Source organism: Schistocerca serialis, chromosome 4, assembly GCF_023864345.2.
Source record: "Schistocerca serialis cubense isolate TAMUIC-IGC-003099 chromosome 4, iqSchSeri2.2, whole genome shotgun sequence".
NCBI lineage: Eukaryota > Metazoa > Arthropoda > Insecta > Orthoptera > Acrididae > Schistocerca > Schistocerca serialis.
The window spans coordinates 186,064,016-186,085,114 of NC_064641.1; the positions used below are offsets into that span (position 1 = coordinate 186,064,016).

General features: G+C 40.5%; 1 protein-coding gene across 1 annotated transcript in view; it reads left to right on the top strand.

Moving 5' to 3' along the window:
- LOC126474083 (sugar transporter SWEET1-like) overlaps positions 1-21,099 on the top strand; it is a 189,562-nt gene that overhangs the window by 153,764 nt on the left and 14,699 nt on the right. Inside the window, exon 4 of the mRNA XM_050101492.1 lies at positions 10,471-10,629. Coding sequence (XP_049957449.1) covers positions 10,471-10,629 — 159 coding nt within the window. The remainder of the gene's footprint in view (positions 1-10,470; positions 10,630-21,099) is intronic.

Sequence of the window (21,099 nt, forward strand, 5' to 3'; positions counted from 1 at the left end):
CCTGTTCGACTAGGAGGAACTGCTTTGTTTTCAACTGGATATGAAGACAAAGCTTCTCCATCACCAGTTCCCGTATTGTCTCTGCTGTGAGGGTGGATCCTGTGCTGCAGCAAGTCATACACATGATCCAACGTGGTTGCCTGTCCGTCCGCCAGGCCGAGCGTTGGACACACTTCAGAATTTTTATGCATTGCACCAATGCCTCTCCTTCTTCAACAATGTTATCCTCCTGTTGACAGAATTGTTTACTCCCTGCATTGTTGTTCCAGTGGCCCTGCGACAGGAGGTCCTTTGCTTATTACGTTAGTTTCACTGGGAGATCTCTCACTCAAAACTGTAGGCCCTTCAGTACGTGTTCTTCTGGGGCATTGATTGGGAGATGGAATATCTTCTCGTCGCCTGGTGCAAATGTTCAGGTCAGCAGGTGGCACCACACACTGTTTTTGCCATGGGCAGTATCTACACAGCTTTAGTCCTTTTTTTTTTTCTAGACACTCTCTGGTTATTGGCAATTGATGCTTTTTTCGTTTTCCTTGTTGTTTATTGTCCATATGTGACAGCAGATGCAACTGTCAAAGCCCTGTTGAAGATATTCTCCATAGAAGGCTTGCCTTGCACCCTAGTTTCGAACATTGGTTCATGGCAGTCTTTCAAGAACTTGTACACACTATGGCATTTGTCACGTCATGTCGCCTCCCTTCCATCTTCAGTTGAACAGTGAGATGGAATGCATTATCTGAACATTTTAGGTGCAGATGCACAAGTTAATAGAAGATTTACTGGTAAAGGAGACCTCAATTGGGCTAGGAGTCTCACTGAGCTCCTGCACGATCATCGGCCACAGGTGCTGATCAACATTTTACTGCCGGTAGGCATCATCTAATGCCACTGGTTATGCCAACATTCGCATCTGACACACCAGTCTGGGCAAGGATGTTTGGACAGTGCCCGCACTGGATTCCGACTGTCATACAGTGCCAGTGTGATTGCCGTATCTTCATGGTCCACATCGAAGGTCAACTTGTGGCATGCTACTGGAACCAGTAGCACCCCAGGATTGGTGCAGACCTCCTCCTTGGGCTATGGGTGTGACACCTCTTACTTCATCAGCTCTGATAGCTCCAAGGTGTTTGCTAACTGTGGCTAGTGCTTGCACCTCCCATTGCACTGAGCAGGTGCTGCCATCATCAGGGATAAAAGCAATGTCTCCATCACCAGAGTCTCTCCTTTCCAGTCTGCTGTCATCACTGCCTGTGCTGGCACCCCTCATTGTGGTCTCCTGCGTCTAGATGGCTCCCGCTCCTGTCGCCGATCCTGTTGACCGCTCACGGGCGTGATGTCGTCCCACTCACTTTCGTCCATACGCTCCTGTTTGAGTAGATTGTGATCTTGTCACACCTTTGGCTGCCATGCCCTGGCACGATGATGGTTGCCATGGATGTCTCTTCAGTCACAGTCATGGATGGTGACAACTGGTCCCTCCCCGCAAGGAGCCCACAACTATCTGAAGCAGTTTCCAGGGCAGTCTGGTCACCGACCGCCATCACCAGGCCCACCTCAGCACTACACCAGTGACACTTGACACCACTGACATCTTTATAAGGGCATGCACTGGCCTTCAGGCCCTCAGTTAATTGTGCTTGGCATGTGTAAATTATTTTCATTGTATTCTTGTTGACGTCTCTCCATCATCCAGTAAATGGTAACTTGTTTACAGCACAAAGACAGAGTAGTAACTCAAAATTAGATGGCAGTGTAAGTTAAGCGTATGGTCAAGAGATTGTTGCAAAAATGTGGGAAAAGAAGATTGAAATAAAGAGAACTATAGAATGGACAATGTCAGGAGAAACTCAGTTTGAATCAGTAAATGAAGATGCACAGAGGAGGAGATGTGTATGCTTATCATTTTTATCAGAGTTTTGAAAGTTACTTTTTGGAAGTTCGCAAGTTACTGGTGAAGTTACTTCCCAATACAAGTAACTTCGTGACAGTTACAGTTACAGTCACTATACATCAAAACTAACTATAACAGTTACAGATACGATTATAATTGTAAATAATCTGTAAATAAATAATGAGCATCGTTTGCAGGTGATGAAAACCTCGTAACTCCATCTGTCTGTGAAGATCCTTAATTCCAGTAACCAGTAACTCCATTATCAAAGAGAGATTTGAAAGTACATGGATTTCTCAAATCTGTCAGTAATTGGGCTTCTACTATGTAGTTACACTTGTAGCAACTTTATCTGCATCACTTTATATATTTTTTAAGAAACTGGTTTTGCTTCTGTAAAATTTAGGAAATGCTTCTGTAAAATTTAGGAAAATGTAGTTATGAGGTTTTCATTGCCTACCATCGACATTATACACATAAAAAGGAATCGCTCATTAAGGTCAGTCAATAATTAAATACATTGTATACGGCCCATTCTAGCTCAGAGCATCTCAGTTGAACTGTTTGGTCGTTTTCAACAAAAGTTGTATTTTAAATGTTTTATCTCCCAGTTTTCCCCTCATTGACCTCAACACAATATCCTTTACACTGACAAATCTCTACAGATGCACTAGTTGGTGTACTTGTGTTACATTTAAGAAAGAGGGTCTTGATTCTGGGAAATGTTGTGACTCGCCGATCTTTGAAAGTGCCACCGCGCATTTACAAGCGTCCTCTACATGCGGCACTGTCTGCCAGTCATGCAGCAGCAGTGCCACCTAAGCGGCCAGCCAGCCAGTGGCCGCTAGACTCGGACTCAGTTATGATTTGACTGTTAAAGTGTACACACGTCTTACTCTGTTTATTTGATCTGTGACTTCATGTATTGCGTCTTCCTTGAAATATATTTGTTCAACTTGAAGTTATAACAGTTGGTGAGGTAATGATTTTTCTTTGCCATCGTTGACCCACATGTTTCCATGGATACTTTAGAGCAACTATTGCAAGGTCTCATACAACAGCAAACGCTTCTCACAAATGCGATTCGTGATTTCGTCACGGCATCAAATGCGGGGCGTCTCTCGTCGTCGTCTCTGCTTCCTTTTCCTCCTTACGACGAGACGGCAGAAGACTGGTCCGATTACAAAAAACGTCTTCGGCAGCACTTCTTGGCATTTCATGTCGCGGATGAACAGACATGTAAGTCTCTGGAGTGCAAATAGAGGCATGGGGCGACGTCGAGGAAATACAACCTCTGTGCGATGTTGACGAAGCGTGTGGCGTGTCCCCGCCGGCCGACATGGCCACAGTATGCTCCCAAGCACAGCCTCGGCCTAACCATAAACAAATCTCTAAGAAACTGCAGCAAAACCCAAGGCAACTTCCTTCATGTCCGCGGTGTTTTACAAAATATTCACGAGAAGATTGTCCACAACGTTGGGCCGTGTGTCACAAATGCAAAAAAAAAAAGGTCATGTGTCATCCGTTTGCAAATCCAACCGCATACATGATGTTCATGAACATGACACTGATTCTGATTCTGTGTTGTCTGTCAGTTGTACTTCTTCCCTGTCAGGGAAGTTATTCCTCACTGTCCAAATACTTGGTTGAGATGTTCGCATGCAGGTGGATACTGGTTCTGCTGCCACTATCATCAATTCTCAGACGTATCTTCAGTTTGGTTCTGTTCTCCACTCCTGTCACCTGTCACTAGGCAATTACGGACTTACAATAAACAGAAGATTTCTCTCTTGGGACAATTTGATGCTGAGGTATCTTACAAATCTGTCGTTCGCACTGTTCCTATATTTGTGGTCGACCAGAGTAATGCGGAGAATCTTTTTGGTTTCAATGCCTTTCGTGTTTTTGGGTTCTCCAGAGATGACTCTGTCAATATCATCTCTGATGCTATTCCTTATGCTCAATTGGATTCCTTGACGACATTTTCATCCCTCTTTTCTCCTGGGTTAGGCCGTGCAAACGACTTTGAAGCTCATATCACGCTCAAACCCACTGCTCGGCCTAAGTTTTTTCGGGCTTGTCCCGTTCCTGTGGCCCTTCGTGATCAGGTCAAACGGGAGCTGGATTGTCTCACTGCTTCAGGGATCTTGCTTCCTGTCACTACCAGTGAGTGGTCCTCTCCTGTCGTCGTCGTTGCTAAGCCAAATGGTGATATTAGTCTCTGTGGCGATTTCAAAGCCACTGTAAATGCTCAATGCCTTATCGACACTTACCCTATGCCTCGACCTGAAGAATTGTTCACTCAACTTGCTGGAGGCCAGTATTTTTCTAAACTTGACCTGTCAGAAGCTTATCATCAACTTCCTCTTGACACTGCTTCCCAGCAGTTTCTGGTCCTTAACACGCCTTTCGGCCTCTATCAATACCAACGATTGCCATTCGGGGTTGCCAGCGCCCCTGCTCTCTTTCAGCGATTCTTGGAACAATTGTTGCTCACTGTCCCGGGGTGTATAAATTACCAGGATGACATTGTTGTCACTGGCTCCACCACTGACGAACATCTTCAAAATCTCCGCACACTTTTTCATGTCTTACAGACTGCCGGTCATAAGTGTAATCTTCAGAAATCAACATTTTTTCAGGCATCTGTCACGTACTTGGGGTTTCAACTCTCTCGGGATGGTATTCGTCCGCTTCAGCAAACTGTCACTGCGATCGATACCCTTCCTCGCCCTACATCTGTTAAGGAACTGCAGGCCTTCTTGGGGAAAATAGCATACTATCACAAGTTTTTACCATCTGCTGCTTTGGTGGCTCAGCCTTTGCATCGCCTGTTGCGTAAAAACGTGTCTTTCCACTGGTCCGTGTCATACGATGCGGCTTTCCAGAAATTGAAGACTATGCTGAAACAGGCCCCGTGCCTGGCTACTTATCGAACTGGCCAACATCTTGTTCTTGCCATGGACACCTCTCAATAAGGGGTCAGTGCAGTCCTTGCACACCGTTTTTCTGACGATTCTGAACAACCCATTGATTATGCCTCCAAAACGCTCATGGATGCCCAACAAAAGTATTCTCAAATTGAAAAAGAAGCTTTGGCCATTATTTATGCTCTTCGTAAGTTTGGTGTTTTTCTCTATGGATCCAAATTTTATCTTGTTACGGATCACAAACCCCCCGACAAGGCTGCACACCGTCTCCAGCGTTGGGCTCTTTACTTGCCTCGTTTCAATTATGAGATTCATTTCCGACCAATGGCTCAACATGCGAATGCTGATGCACTGTCTCGCCTTCCCATGGGTCCTGATCTGGCATTTGATAGGGATGAACTTTTGTGTTTCCACCTGGAAGTGGCCGAGCAGCGGGTTGTGGACGGGTTCCCCATCACCGGGGACCGGCTGGCGGCTGTTAGGGGTTCTGACCCTACCCTCTCCCGGGTTTTACGCTGTATTCAGAAGGGTTGGCCAGATCGTCCATCCGCTAAGACTTCTGATCTGTTGCGGAACTACTACACTTTGCGTTACTGCCTCACGGCTAGGGATGGTGTTATGCTCCTTTCTACCGAAAATGCTTCGCCGCATGTTGTGGTACCTGCGTCTTTGTGTGATTTGTTCTTGCGCCTCCTTCACCAAGGGCACTGGGATGTGTCTCACACAAAATCTCTGGCGCGCCATCATGTGTACTGGCCCGGCATTGACTCTGAAATCGCACACATGGTCGCTGCCTGCGGCCCTTGTGCGTCACAGGCCGCCGCCCCAAAGTCATATTTGTCACCGTGGCCTTCGCCTGAGAAGCCCTGGGAGCGTATTCATGCTGACTTTGCAGGACCTTTTTTAGGTACTTATTGGCTTCTCATTATTGATGCCTACTTTAGCTTTCCTTTCATTGTCCGTTGCACGTCGCCTACCACCGCAGCAACCACCAATGCTCTAGCTCGCATTTTTACTTTGGAAGGCCTTCCCTCTACTCTTGTTACTGATAATGGTCCGCAATTTGCCTCTTCCGATTTTGCAGATTTTTGTGCCCGTCACGGCGTCATGCATGACACGGCCCCTCCGTTCCATCCACAGTCAAACGGTGAGGCTGAACGACTGATCTGCACATTTAAGGCTCAAATGAGGAAACTCCTGACTTCTTCTGCTGCTCATGATGCGCTTCTCCAATTTCTGGCTTCTTACCATTTCACCCCCAAGGGCGACCACAGCCCAGCTGGAGCTCTTACATGGCCGACAGCCCCGCACGCTACTTCATCTTCTGCGGCCTTCCACCTCACGGCTGCGGGTGCCTTTGCTTGGCTGGTTCACCGCCGCCGACCTTGTATGGGCACGGGGATATGGCAGGCAGCCAAATTGGAGTCCTGGCCGCATCTTACGACACCGTGGCCAATGCATGTATGAAATCCAGATGGATATGGGTGTTGCAGTGCGTCATTCCGACCAGCTTCGGCCTCGTGTGCCTGCAACGCCTGTTCTGGATGCTGCTACACCACCTTCGGCTCTACCTGACACTCGGGATACTGGAATTTCTCATTACTCAAAACGCAGTCCTCTCACCATCATATCGGTGCCAGCACAAGAACTGACGCCACTAGGAGATGTGCCCATGCAGGAACCAGATGACCATCATCTGTCGGAGCCAATCTACTCGCCTCCTTCTCCTACGTACGTGGACACATTGCCCATGTCTCCTGTTATAGCAACCGGACTTGCCGTAATGGGCAGATTGTTGCACGGGACCCCAGCAGATTCGACCCCCACGTCTCCTGTCATCTCGACCCGTTATCATCGGGGACACTTCCGTCCGTATGGGAAGCCTCCTCCTCGAGACTTTACGGCCAGTCAAACAACACCTATGGACTTTAGCAATCTACAGGCCACCTCCATCAAGACCTGTGCAAAAACTTCAAAGGGGGGAAAAGTGTTGTGACTTGCCAATCTTTCGAAGTGCCGCAGCGCAGTTACGCGCATCCTCTACATGTGGCGCTGTCTGCCAGCCATGCAGCAGCAGTGCCACCTAAGCGGCCAGCCTGCCGGCAGCCGCTAGACTCGGACTCAGTTATGATTTGACTGTTAAAGTGTACACACGTCTTACTCTGTTTACTTGATCTGCGACTTTCATGTATTGTGTCTTCCTTGAAATATATTTGTTTAACTTGAAGTTATAACAGGAAACACATTGAGCATCTGCACATCTGTCGAAGAATTTAGTAAAAATTGTTAAAGATCTTGTTCAGCATAAGAAGTATGTGTATTTTCTCTCTCAAACCAGGAAAAATCTTTCTCCTTGTCCTTGGGTGCTTCTACTTCCTCCTTGGCAGTGACTCTTAAAGTTGTTTGCAGCATGACTTCTAGAATACGATCATTGGATACACAGGCATGTGGGTGATCCATTCAGTTGGTTTTGAATTTTGGGTGGAAGCCTGCAGACAGGATAAGTTCTTTATTTTCAAATGCATGTTTAAACCTCATTTGCAAGCCCAAAGAACTGCATCAAGCAGAGGTCTGCAACGTGTCAGCTTAGTGGATAAATCATTCAGCTTTTGTTTCAAAACACTCAAAGTTGGGGCAAGTTCAGAGCCTGCGCCAGTGGACTCTTCAGTTAACAATATTCTCCCAAGAAAGTAACTTCTTCAGGGGTTATTCTTGGCAATAGGTAAAAGTTTGTGCAGCTACCAATCAATTTGCTTATCTATTGGACAGCCTTATTCAGTGACTTCCGTCTTGGAATTACAGCCATTAACAGACAGACACCACAAGTATTTTTGGTAAGGTCTGCAACTTGTGTTGACTGATTCTGTTTGTTCCAAAGCTTGGAGCACTTTGCCATGCTTTGTGAAACTTCTTTGAATTTTATATTTTCAAATGCACGTTCAGAGTTTTTCATGACAATGGTATTTAATGTATGACTTGCACAGTGATGATGAGGGGCCAATAGAATATTTTCTTCAACCATTTTAGTTCCACTTACTGATTCTAACAAACTGAAGATGTTTATCAATTCCAAATCATAATCATCAACATTTTCATTATTGTCTTCTTCCTCATCAATAACATGTGCCTCAGGTACAGTGTAAAAGCCTTAACAAAGTTTTTGCCATTGTCTGTTGTTGTGCTACACACTTTCTTTTGAATATGATATTATAGCAATGTGTTACTTGTTACCTTGGCCAGAGTTTGTGTGTTTGCGTCCCTTTGATTGTCTTCACTCCAACACTGCCATATTTCTTTTAAATGTAACTAGATCATGTCAGTGACCAGTTATTCCAGTGAAGCTCCTACAACACAATAACAAAATGTAGTTAAAAATCAATGAATAGAAAATACAAGGAAAGCTATTGAGAACTGTATTAATTTCCACAGTAAATTATAAAATAGACTAAGTAAATAAATAAATAAAGTAAAAAACAATGTAATTTAAAGTATTTGGGATTTATGAGAGTATCTTTCGCCTTTATGCCATATATCAGTAGTAGTTGCCACCACATCCAACTTCTTAAGTTCACCTTGAATATGATTTTTCGTTCTCTCAGATTCCTCATTTAATATTTTGCTTTGCAATTTTTCTTGACACAACTGGTAGAAACTTTGGTGAACCAGACATACAAGGTCTTTAAACAAGGGCTCCTTTATTAATTGTTCATTACTGCTTTATCAACCATACTTTGAGTTACATAATGTGAAGTTGAAGGACTGCTCCATGAGTTAAGTGTTGTTTGTTTTGAGGTTTAACCTGTAATGCTACTGCTCTGTTTTCTTTTTGTGCATTGCACTTTATTTTGCTAAATGCCTTGAGTGTGGATATTTGCTCTGAGTGAAAGTGAGAATTGAATATATTAGCTTTTTCAGGTTTGTAGTTATAAATGTTGAGAATATTTCACATTTAAATAAAATGACAGTATCAATCACACTTTTATTTAAATACCTAATGTTAGCAGCAAGCAAAGAACTTACTTCTATACGTTTTTTTAATTTTTCTGTTTAGCTCCAATTTCTTTGTCTTCTTTTCCCACTGGAGCAAAATTTGCAATGAAAGGAAGCATCAAAAATTCAAACACTTCAGTATAAGACGGCCAAGACATGGATGTGTCTTCCTCCTCGTCCAAGTTGAAGGGATCTAGAAATGAATTTAACGTCTTTTTCATGCATAATGTGTCATGTGACTGCAATATCTCTCAGTGGTGTGTGTATGATTTTCAGATAAAAATGTTGTGAATGAATGAACAAGAATTAAGTGCAATAATGACACTAAAAATTATAATCCAGGCTCAGTATTTGTATGTATGTTTTAGAATACTGTGCACAGGTGATAATATTTAATAACTAGCATACACATTGTTGACCAAGTGACGTCAGAAAGAAAACGTGCCGAAACAAAAATGCTGATATGATGCAGTGTTCAACAGGGCTGCAAGAAGGAAATGTGTCAGCAGCAGCTGCAACGAATTCAAAGGTTTTCAGAAAATATAACATGCTCACTGTTGAAAAGGTTTAATTTTGAAACAAATATGGTTTTTTGTCCAAATAAATGCCAATATTACACTGTCTTGAGTTGCTCACAACAAAATATGTTACATGTGATTAAACAATGGAAAATCCAGTGACAGTTTCATTAAATTGTTGCCAATAAAAGTAAATTGTTTACAGTTAAAGTTACTTATTGGAAATAATAACACGGTTACCATACATTTTCTTTGAAAAGAAACTGTTGCCAGTAATGGTGTTACAAGTCAGGCATTACCCCCCAACTTTGGTTTTTATAGTTGACATTATTTTAAGCAAGAATTTCCAAGTGGCTACCGGTATGGTGGAAAAGACTTCCCTTTATGCACTGGAATGTACATGGAATGTCAGAAGTGAGTCTGTTACTTCATATTCCCTACTTCTTCTTTCACCCCCCCCCCCCACCCCCCCATGATATATAATTTGTGCACACCATCAGGTGCAGAATTTCCCCCTTACCTTCCCCTTTTGAAAGGATATTTCACTTTTTTTCGTATTTTGTATTCAACACTTTTTTGTTTCATAATTTGGTTAACCCATTCCATTTTTTCATATGTTAGCTTGTTTTTTTTTCTGTTACTACCGGTAATCTCATCACTGTTAACTTTTTCCTATCTACTAGTTTAATGATGATACACAAAATATAAATGTTGGACGTATTAGCTACTCTATCCCCAAAAAACCCAGTGAATGATTTATACTTCTGTATTTTGTTCTACTTTCAGTACCATTATCTTTTTATTTTTTGTTGGTTTGTTACAAATAAATACATTTACCATCATAATTATTTCTATTGTTTTACTTCTACTTGTTGAATTTGTTTGAAAGTGTTGATATCTGATGTATTTGTTTTTCTCAGAGTGTTGAAATTTAAATTAACTGTATATTGAGTAACAATATGGTGGAAAAAGCTATGTATAATTACTATAAATGAGCTTCTAGTTCAAATGACAGTTTATTTATTGTAGTTTCTACTTAATAATTTATGGCGAGAGATATATGATAATATCTACTCGAAAATATATATTGGTGTATGTTTTTCATTTTTTTGTTAACCAGTATTAATTTCTGTTGCAGTCACAGGTATTGAAGTACATCTCTGTATTCATTGTGGTGTTGCTATTAACACTTCTGTATTTATACTTTGACACAAATCCAGACAGAAAGAGATATCACATGGGTCTCTTATGTACATTTGTGACCATCATGTTCTTTGCTGCGCCATTGATGACCTTGGTGAGTATACGAGTTGTTGTGCAACTGGTAATATCTCTCTTAGTTGTTATTTATAATTTTTGCCTTGTTTTAGCTCCTAATAACTTTCCTTCTATAAATAAATATGTTAGTTAATAAACTGATGCTTAGATAAGCTATTACATATCTCCTCCACTAAAAAAAAACTGTTCACTTTAATATGAATTCAGTTATCAAAATTTTATGTACTTTGACTCTGCTGTATCTCTCAGTTCTCATTTTTATCTTGAAGCAGGCTTTGTCTTGTTTTTGTGGATGATCAATAATAATGATTTAACTGTATATGTAATTCTACTTTCAACACTTAAATATTAATAATCTGCAAAAGTGAATGTTGTTGCTGATGCATGATTCAAGACACTCGTTGAATTGAAATATTAACTAAATTTCTGGGATCTGCATTGTTGCCTTCAGATATCTGTTACTCTCTTACATAATTAATTGTTTATAATATGTGGTAACACATAATTTAAAAAAAGGACTCTTACTTTCTCATTTAAGATACAACTCTTTGTCACATAGAACTGAGCTTTCCCAAGACTCAAACTTGTGCAAAAAATTGACAGTAGCAATCTTTTGAATATCACATTGTCAGTCATAAGCTGCCTCTTTTACTTGGAGAGCAATCATTATAGACACCTAGTTGTGAGAAGCTGCCATTACCTAATGCAGACAGGGGCTTAGCAGTGTCTGTGACAGCCTCTTTACTACATTTCTACTACAGTCACATTAAACATAAAACAAGCCTAATATAAAAAGTAATAAGATTAACTTCAACAATAATTCCAACCTGGAGCTCCATTTTCTTTGGTGTCGGGGGAAGGGGGGGGGGGGGGTGTTGCTCGTCATCCTGTGTGGATAAATCAGAGAACAGGTTTCTGCAACATTTCAAAGTTTGCTGGTGTTATATAGATAGCATGCGCTATCCTTAAATGCTAAGAAACCACATTGGATTATGTACCCACCCATGGTTGATGAACCAGAAGCTTTCTGCTGGGCATATTTCAAAAGTAAACTGACTTCCAAATCCATTTGCTATTCATCCCTTGCACTGGGCTCAGTGTAAGATCATAGACTGAGTGCCTTTCTGCATCATATTGTCATGGAGCATTTTGACAGTGGGCGAGTAAGCATGAAATGTACTGTTTCAGTATTGTTTGTTTAAGAATTAACTGACTATATGTACTTGAGTCGGCAATAGCGAGCAACTATGTGAAAAATATAATATATGCCAGCTGCTGAAATGGAATTCAGATACATTACAATTAGCTTTACTTAACCAAAGCCTCTGCAAAGCAGGTGCTGCATGTTAACTTTGGCACTTTGTACTGGTGATAATGTCCTGTCTTTTCTCTTATACAAATCAGCTTTTTCATAAAAATCATTAATTCTGGCTGTTTCAAGATCCACTTTCAGTATAGGAAGAAAAAAGATAGTGTTAGTGTATGAGTGCAGTTCTGGATACAGGAAAATTGTGGATCCCATTTAACTTGGCATTTGTCTTCTTCTTCTTCTTCTTCTTCTTATGTCCTTCACATCCATCTCACAGCTGAACTATGTGGTTCAAAGTTACTTTGTTCCTCCAAGGAGCCCTCATTAATTTTTCTTTGCTTTTTTGAAATAATGTTCGTGGCAAAACATAAATTGGAAAAATGCAGTTGCACACAGACATATGTAACTAGCAACTGAGAATTGACAAATCAACAACATTAAAGATGATTGATATACCCTATATTTTCAAATCTAATTTGAAAGGCATGATTGTGGGAAACACTTTTAGTATGTGTAGAAATAAATCACAGTAATTTAGCGAGTTGCTAATTGTTTACTGTACACAATGTTTAAAGTCATTTTAGTTTATTTTTTAAAATTTTAGTGGTCTTTATTGCTTTTTAAATTTTCTCTTTACTTTTCTGTGAATCATTTAGTGATTAGTTCCAAGACCAAGTAGCTTTTCTGCTTGTTTATGGAACCTGATAAATTAAGTCAAATTAAATTAAAAGTGTCTTTGTTTCTGTATAAGTACTGCGACCTACTGCTTATAGTGTTCAAATCTCAGTCTTTCTCTACATTTTTTACCAAATTATCTATCTTTTGGTGCCTCAGGAGGTGCCGTATCAGTCTAGCCCTTCTTCTAGTCGGTTGTACCATAATGCTTTTTTTATCCCAAATTGATTCGGTACCTCTTTATTAGTTATCTTATCTTCCTATCTAATCTTCAGCATTTGTCTGTAGCACCGTATTTCAAAGAGCTTCCTTCTATTCTTTTCTTGTTTGTACTGTTTATTGTCCATGTTCCACTTCCAGACACTAGGCAAATACCTTCAGAAAAAATTTCTATAAAACTTATATTTTTTCTCTTTTACAGAAAGGCTTTTCTTGCTACTGCCAGTTGATGTTTTATTTCTTCTTTACTCCTGCCATAGTCAGCTGCCTTTCTGCCAAAATAGGAGAACTACTCTAGTGTTTTACATGTCTTATTTCCCGATCCAGTTTCCCTAGTATCATGTTGACGTACACCTTTTTCAAAGGCATTATCCATTCTCTTTAACAGCCTTTGTAACTAACAAATCTCTACAAAATAGCAACTTATTACAACACTGATTTTTGAATGTCAAGTTTGTGTTTTTCCATATTTGTGTTTTTCACTAATATTTTAAATTACTTACAATTCAGAAATTAGGATTTTATAACACTATTAAATTTTTGTGTATATTTTGATGATTTTTGACGGTGTGGTCATATGTTTCAATATAATATATGAATGTGGAATGAATAAGTACAAAATTATAATTCAAAATAATCTTTATTCAGATCTCTTCAAAATAACCCAAACATCTTGGATGCGTGAAACGTAGCAAAACTTTCTACAAAGGAGCATAATTTATACATCTCCTACCAAAAACTGTTTTATGACAGAACAGTGTCACAATAACAGTCATGCCCATTTAAGCATGTTCCCACAGCATAGAATGACAATTTTGTAATATGTATTTACTAATTTTGGACTCATTGTGCAAAAATAAACTAGTCAATTATATCACAACTTCAAGGTCCATTGCTGTCTCGGAAACAATTACAATATTATTAGCAAACTGTAAAGTTTTTATTTGTTTTTCCTGAACTTATTTTTTCTAAAATTTTTCTTCCTTTCTTTTACTCCCTGCTGTATTTACAGATTGAATAATATGATGGATAGGCTACAACCTTGTTCCATGCTCTTCTCAACTACAGCCTCAACTGTTGTAACTGCAGCCTGGTTTCTGCACAAATTGTAGATAATCCTGTATTGTGTTCATAGTAACTTCAGAATTCTCTAATTATTTACATTTTAACAGGTGCCATATGCTATCAAAAAATAAATAAAACATGATGAATATTTTTTCTTATAAGATACAGCCTTTACTTAAAAATTATGAGACTGAACTGCTGACCAGTACTTACCTTGAGAACATGAGATATTGGTATTAGTTGAACACAATATTATTACACTTTGGAGTCACTGAATAGTACAAGTTCGTTCGCAAACAAGACACACACACATACCAGTATATGCACAGCTGAGCTGAAAGCATTGACATTGTCCTTAGTCACAATTGTATTGTTTGCTATAATGTCACCATGTATTATTGGTAAAAGTCCAAGTGCAATAACATCGTGGTTGGGTAGTACTGCCAAAGGCAGAGAGAAAAATACACAACACTATCCTAGCTTTCAGAAGTAATAGTTCTTTCCTCAGGGTATGTGGGGAAGGTTAAAAAGGAAGGACAGGTCACTCATACTTAGGATGAAAGGGACTCACCTCTTGTGAGGATGAACAGACACAAAACTTTGACTTAGAATTGAACCCATCCGACGCACTGTCAAGAGCAAATAACAGAAAACAGAACATTGTGAATTCCACAAAACAAAAATCACAGGCTCTTTCCATTATTTCAAGGGCATTATTAAACAGTTCTGAAAACTGCATTGCGCAATAGAATTCTGCTACTTAATGCACTTACTAATAATGTGTATACAGGGTGTTACAAAAAGGTACGGCCAAACTTTCAGGGAACATTCCTCATACACAAAGAAAGAAAATATGTTATGGGGACATGTGTCCGGAAACTTTCCATGTTAGAGCTCATTTTATTACTTCTCTTCAAATCACATTAATCATGGAATGGAAACACACAGCAACAGAACGTACCAATGTGACTTCAAACACTTTGTTACAGGAAATGTTCAAAATGTCCTCCGTTAGCGAGGATACATTCATCCACCCTCCGTCGCATGGAATCCCTGATGCACTGATGCAGCCCTGGACAATGGCGTATTGTATCACAGCCGTCCACAATACGAGTACGAAGAGTCTCTACATTTGGTACCGGGGTTGCGTAGACAAGAGCTTTCAAATGCCCCCATAAATGAAAGTCAAGAGGGTTGAGGTCAGGAGAGCGTGGAGGCCATGGAATTGGTCTGCCTCTACCAATCCATCGGTCACCGAATCTGTTGTTGAGAACCGTACGAACACTTCGACTGAAATGTGCAGGAGCTCCATCGTGCATGAACCACATGTTGTGTTGTACTTGTAAAGGCACATGTTCTAGCAGCACAGGTAGACTATCCCGTATGAAATCATGATAACGTGCTCCATTGAGCGTAGGTGGAAGAACATGGGGCCCAATCAAGACTTCACCAACAATGCCTGCCCAAACGTTCACAGAAAATATGTGTAGATGACGTGATTGCACAATTGCATGCGGATTCTCGTCAGCCTACACATGTTGACTGTGAAAATTTATAATTTGATCACGTTGGAATGAAGCCTCATCCTTAAAGAGAACATTTGCACTGAAATGAGGATTGACACATTGTTGGATGAACCATTCGCGGAAGTGTACCTGTGGAGGCCAATCAGCTGCTGATAGTGCCTGCACATGCTGTACATGGTACGGAAACAACTAGTTCTCCCATAGCACTCTCCATACAGTGACGTGGTCAACGTTACCTTGTACAGCAGCAACTTCTCTGACGCTGACATTAGGGTTATCGTCAACTGCACGAAGAAGGGTTATCGTCAACTGCACGAAGAATTGCCTCGTCCATTGCAGGTGTCCTCGTCGTTCTAGGTCTTCCCCAGTCGCGAGTCATAGGCTGGAATGTTCCATGCTCCCTAAGACGCCGATCAATTGCTTCGAACGTCTTCCTGTCGGGACATCTTCATTCTGGAAATCTGTCTCGAAACAAACGTACCGCACCACGGCTATTGCCCCGTGCTAATCTATACATCAAATGGGCATCTGCCAACTCCGCATTTGTAAACATTGCACTGACTGCAAAACCACGTTCGTGATGAACACTAACCTGTTGATGCTACGTACTGATGTGTTTGATGCTAGTACTGTAGAGCAATAAGTTGCATGTCAACACAAGCGCCAAAGTCAACATTACCTTCCTTCAATTGGGCCAACTGGCGGTGAATCGAGGAAGTACAGTACATACTGACGAAACTAAAATGAGCTCTAACATGGAAATTAAGTGTTTCCGGACACATGTCCACATAACATCTTTTCTTTATTTGAGTGTGAGGAATGTTTCCTGAAAGTTTGGCTGTACCTTTTTGTAACACCCCGTATACAGGGTGATTATAAAGTTAAACTTTCAAAATGTTGTAGAAGTAACACCACTGGTCAGAATGACATCAAATTTCAATGGAATATTATTGGAGAAGGGGGAAAACATAAGGCAGAAGAAAAAAAAAATGTAGTATGAAAATTGATCAATAGAAGGTGCTGTATGTGTCAGAATACGTAAATGAAAACACCTGTCATGTGCACGACCCATTGCAGTTGGTATAAACACACCGGGTACACAGCTTTTCCTCCTTTCATGTCTGCGACATTCGCCATGACTGTCTCAATGCAGGATCGTGCTCTGCTTGTAAAGCTGTATTACAAGAACGATGACTGTGTACACATCACTCTGCAGAAGTTCTGGACACCGAAGGGTTTGAAAAAAAGGCATTGGTCTGATGACTGCTGTGGGCCTGGAGAAAATGATTCAGAAATTCGAAAAGACGGGTTATTTTGGTGTGCAACCTGGTAGAAGGAGGAAACGAATTGATTTAACATCAGTGGAAACAGTGGCCACATCAATGCAGGAGGAGGCGAATGGTGGTGTGTAAAAGTGTAGAGTACGGAGAATTGCCTGAACATTGGACATACCCATGAGCACGATGCATAAAATCCTATGAAACATCCGTGCATTCAAAATTAAATATGTACACGAGTTGCCTCCTGTTGACCTGCCAGCAAGAGAGACCTTTGCTTTAGAATTTCTTGCTCACATGGAAGTGGACAATGATTGGCCGAGGAAGATTTTGTGGACAGGTGAAGCCCACTTCCATCTAACAGGATTTGTCAATATGCAGAATTATCAAATATGGGCAACAAAAAGTCCACATGCAATACAACGTACCACTTCATCCTGAAAAGGTCGCTGTGTGGTGCGAGTTTACGGCATCATTTATCAAAGGGTATTTTTCCTAAGAGACAGGTGCTTCCGGTCATGTTACCTGTACCGCAACCAGTAAGCACTATGAGTGTCTTTTGCGCAGCCACGTCATTCCAGCTCTCCAATGGCGTGGATGGTTGGATGGGGTCATTTTTATGCAGGATGGCACACCTCTGCAAATCCAGATAAGCACATGCTGAAGTGCCATTACGGAAATGCTAGAATTATCAGCCACCATTTCCCTATAGCCTGGCCATCCCGATCACCTGATCTTAATCCGTGTGACTTCTGGCTGTGGGCCTATCTGAAAGACGTTGTGTTCAGTGTTCCAATTGCAGACTTAGCTGCATAGAAGACACCCATTGTGCAACACATTCTGAATGCGACCCGGGAAACACTTCGATCAATTGTGGAACATGCTGTTTCTTGATTTCAACTTGTAGGAAACAGTGGACAGCATATTGAACGTTTTGTGCCAGTCACATGGAAACTAATAATCCAATTTGATTTTGATTGATCCTTTTTATGTGGTTTTTAGCCTCAGCACAATTAAAAACCAGTCAGTTGCTGTGGCCGAGCGGTTCTAGGCCTTCAGTCCAGAACCCCACTGCTGCTACGGTCGCAGGTTCGAATCCTGCTTCGGGCATGGATGTGTGTGATGTCCTTAGGTTAGTTAGGCTTAAGTAGTTCTGTGTCTAGGGGACTGATGACCTCAGATGTTAAGTCCCAAAGTGCTTAGAGCCATTTGAACCATTTTTGAATTAAAAACTGTAGTGACTGATGCTTTTTATGGGTTTTTTTCCCTCTGGACAATTAAAAACCAATGATTGAAGCTTTTTATACAATTTTTGACCTCAGGACAATTAAAAACCGATTTTTCCCATCCAATGTGATATAACCTTGCCGTGGTAGGTGGGCTTAGGTAACTAAGAGTATCACACCTGTACACCCATGCACACTGAGTAGTACAGTTTCTTTAATGTCAGACGTACACTTTACACATTGTTGTATGATTCATTTGTCATTTCTTGTCGACCACTATTAAATTATGGTGCTTACAGCGCCATCTATTGCTGCATTTTGTAGCTATTTATTTTTCTTCTGCCATACATTTCCCCCCTTCTCTGATAATATTTGACGTCATTCTGGCCAGTGGTGTTATTTCTACAGCAGTTTGAAAAATTAACTTTAATTATAATCACCCTGTATTTTGCAATCTGTCACATTAGTGTGAAAGTTTTGTGTTTGGTGAAACTATTATACAGCTGAACTTACACTGGGACATTTGTTCCTTTAGTTTTGTTCTATAAACTGTGTTGCACTGTTTGATGAACATGTCATCACATAATCATTCTACAACTATTAAATGTGAATTTAATAATGTTTCTTCACGGTGTTGATTTTAGTTTTGGCTCTGTACTCTTCTAGCTTATTATTAAGGTTAGTCTGTCTTGACAGTATACTTCTTTTTTATCTAACTTGTCCTGAATGTTTTATTGATATGAGCATACATTTTGAAAGGGATATTTCTGCATTTCAGGAGAAACAATATTTTAAATTATTTGCGTGGAGATTACTTGATATTTATCATCTTTTTGGTCATATGTTGTAGACTTCAGTATTCCTCTAGCAGTTGCTTTACTTTTATTTAAAACATGTATTTTTCAGCTTCAGTTTGTATCTACTGCTAATTTTCCTGTAACACAGTAGAGATATCATTTTATGTCACCTGCAGCCACAAGTGGCAGATTTATTGCATATTGTGTTATATCATCGAAACGATACTGTACTGAGTGATTCAGGACTACCTTAATTTGTATTTTGTGTCTGTTGTTTGACACAACAGCTGCTGTGTTTCATGCCCCAGTATAACTTGTTTTGCAGTATTTTGATTTATGTTGCAAACCACCAACAACACTATTTCTAACAAAAATAATACTGTACTAATTCACAGTCAACATCAAAACTACCTCCCTTTCTCCTGATGGATTCCCAAAAGCTACCATTCAGCCACAAAAGAGGTCAGCTGTGAGATCTAAAACAAAGCACCATGTCTGCTGTTTGTGGAAAACACATTTCACTACAGCTGTTGTACACAGTTTTGGTTTCTTCTTCATTTCATGGCCAGTTTTGGGCTGTGAGATGATAATCAGATTGTCTGCCTTGCTAAATTACTTGTAGGTAAGAATTAAGAATTTGAGTCCAAGTCTTGCACTTCCCCCACAGTGCCAGTGTTTTTCTGTTGTTGAAATTCTTGGTATAAAGATTATGAAGAGGCAGCATTTCATAAATTTGTTAACTTTTAGTAAAAGGAATAAAAGAACTGATTAAAAGTGACTAAAGTATATGCAGTGGGTTGGGAGAGGCTTTAACTCTTGCATCAGAATTGTCCTGTTTTGCCAAACCACCTTACTTTCACTTATACAGTTGGTAATTATGTCAAGTGAAACAGGCAAAAAGGAATACAAACGTCTCAAAAATGAGATCGACAGGAAGTGCAAAATGGCTAAGCAGGGATGGCTAGAGGACAAATGTAAGGATGTAGAGGCCTATCTCACTAGGGGTAAGATAGATACCGCCTACAGGAAAATTAAAGAGACCTTTGGAGATAAGAGAACGACTGGTATGAATATCAAGAGCTCAGATGGAAACCCAGTTCTAAGCAAAGAAGGGAAAGCAGAAAGGTGGAAGGAGTATATAGAGGGTCTATACAAGGGCGATGTACTTGAGGACAATATTATGGAAATGGAAGAGGATGTAGATGAAGATGAAATGGGAGATAAGATACTGCGTGTAGAGTTTGACAGAGCACTGAAAGACCTGAGTCGAAACAAGGCCCCCGGAGTAGACAATATTCCATTGGAACTACTGACGGCCGTGGGAGAGCCAGTCCTGACAAAACTCTACCATCTGGTGAGCAAGATGTATGAAACAGGCGAAATACCCTCAGACTTCAAGAAGAATATAATAATTCCAATCCCAAAGAAAGCAGGTGTTGACAGATGTGAAAATTACCGAACTATCAGCTTAATAAGTCACAGCTGCAAAATACTAACACGAATTCTTTATAGACGAATGGAAAAACTAGTAGAAGCCAACCTCGGGGAAGATCAGTTTGGATTCCGTAGAAACACTGGAACACGTGAGGCAATACTGACCTTACGACTTATCTTAGAAGAAAGATTAAGGAAAGGCAAACCTACGTTTCTAGCATTTGTAGACTTAGAGAAAGCTTTTGACAATGTTGACTGGAATACTCTCTTTCAAATTCTGAAGGTGGCAGGGGTAAAATACAGGGAGCGAAAGGCTATTTACAATTTGTACAGAAACCAGATGGCAGTTATAAGAGTCGAGGGACATGAAAGGGAAGCAGTGGTTGGGAAGGGAGTAAGACAGGGTTGTTGCCTCTCCCCGATGTTGTTCAATCTGTATATTGAGCAAGCAGTAAAGGAAACAAAAGGAAAATTCGGGGTAGGCATTAAAATTCATGGAGAAGAAATAAAAACTTTGAGGTTCGCCGATGACATTGTGATTCTGTCAGAGACAGCAAAGGACTTGGAAGAGCAGTTGAATGGAATGGACAGTGTCTTGAAAGGAGGATATAAGATGAACATCAACAAAAGCAAAACAAGGATAATGGAATGTAGTCTAATTAAGTCGGGTGATGCTGAGGGAATTAGATTAGGAAATGAGGCACTTAAAGTAGTAAAGGAGTTTTGCTATTTGGGGAGCAAAATAACTGATGATGGTCGAAGTAGAGAGGATATGAAATGTAGGCTGGCAATGGCAAGGAAAGCGTTTCTGAAGAAGAGAAATTTGTTAACATCCAGTATTGATTTAAGTGTCAGGAAGTCATTTCTGAAAGTATTCGTATGGAGTGTAGCCATGTATGGAAGTGAAACATGGACGATAAATAGTTTGGACAAGAAGAGAATAGAAGCTTTCGAAATGTGG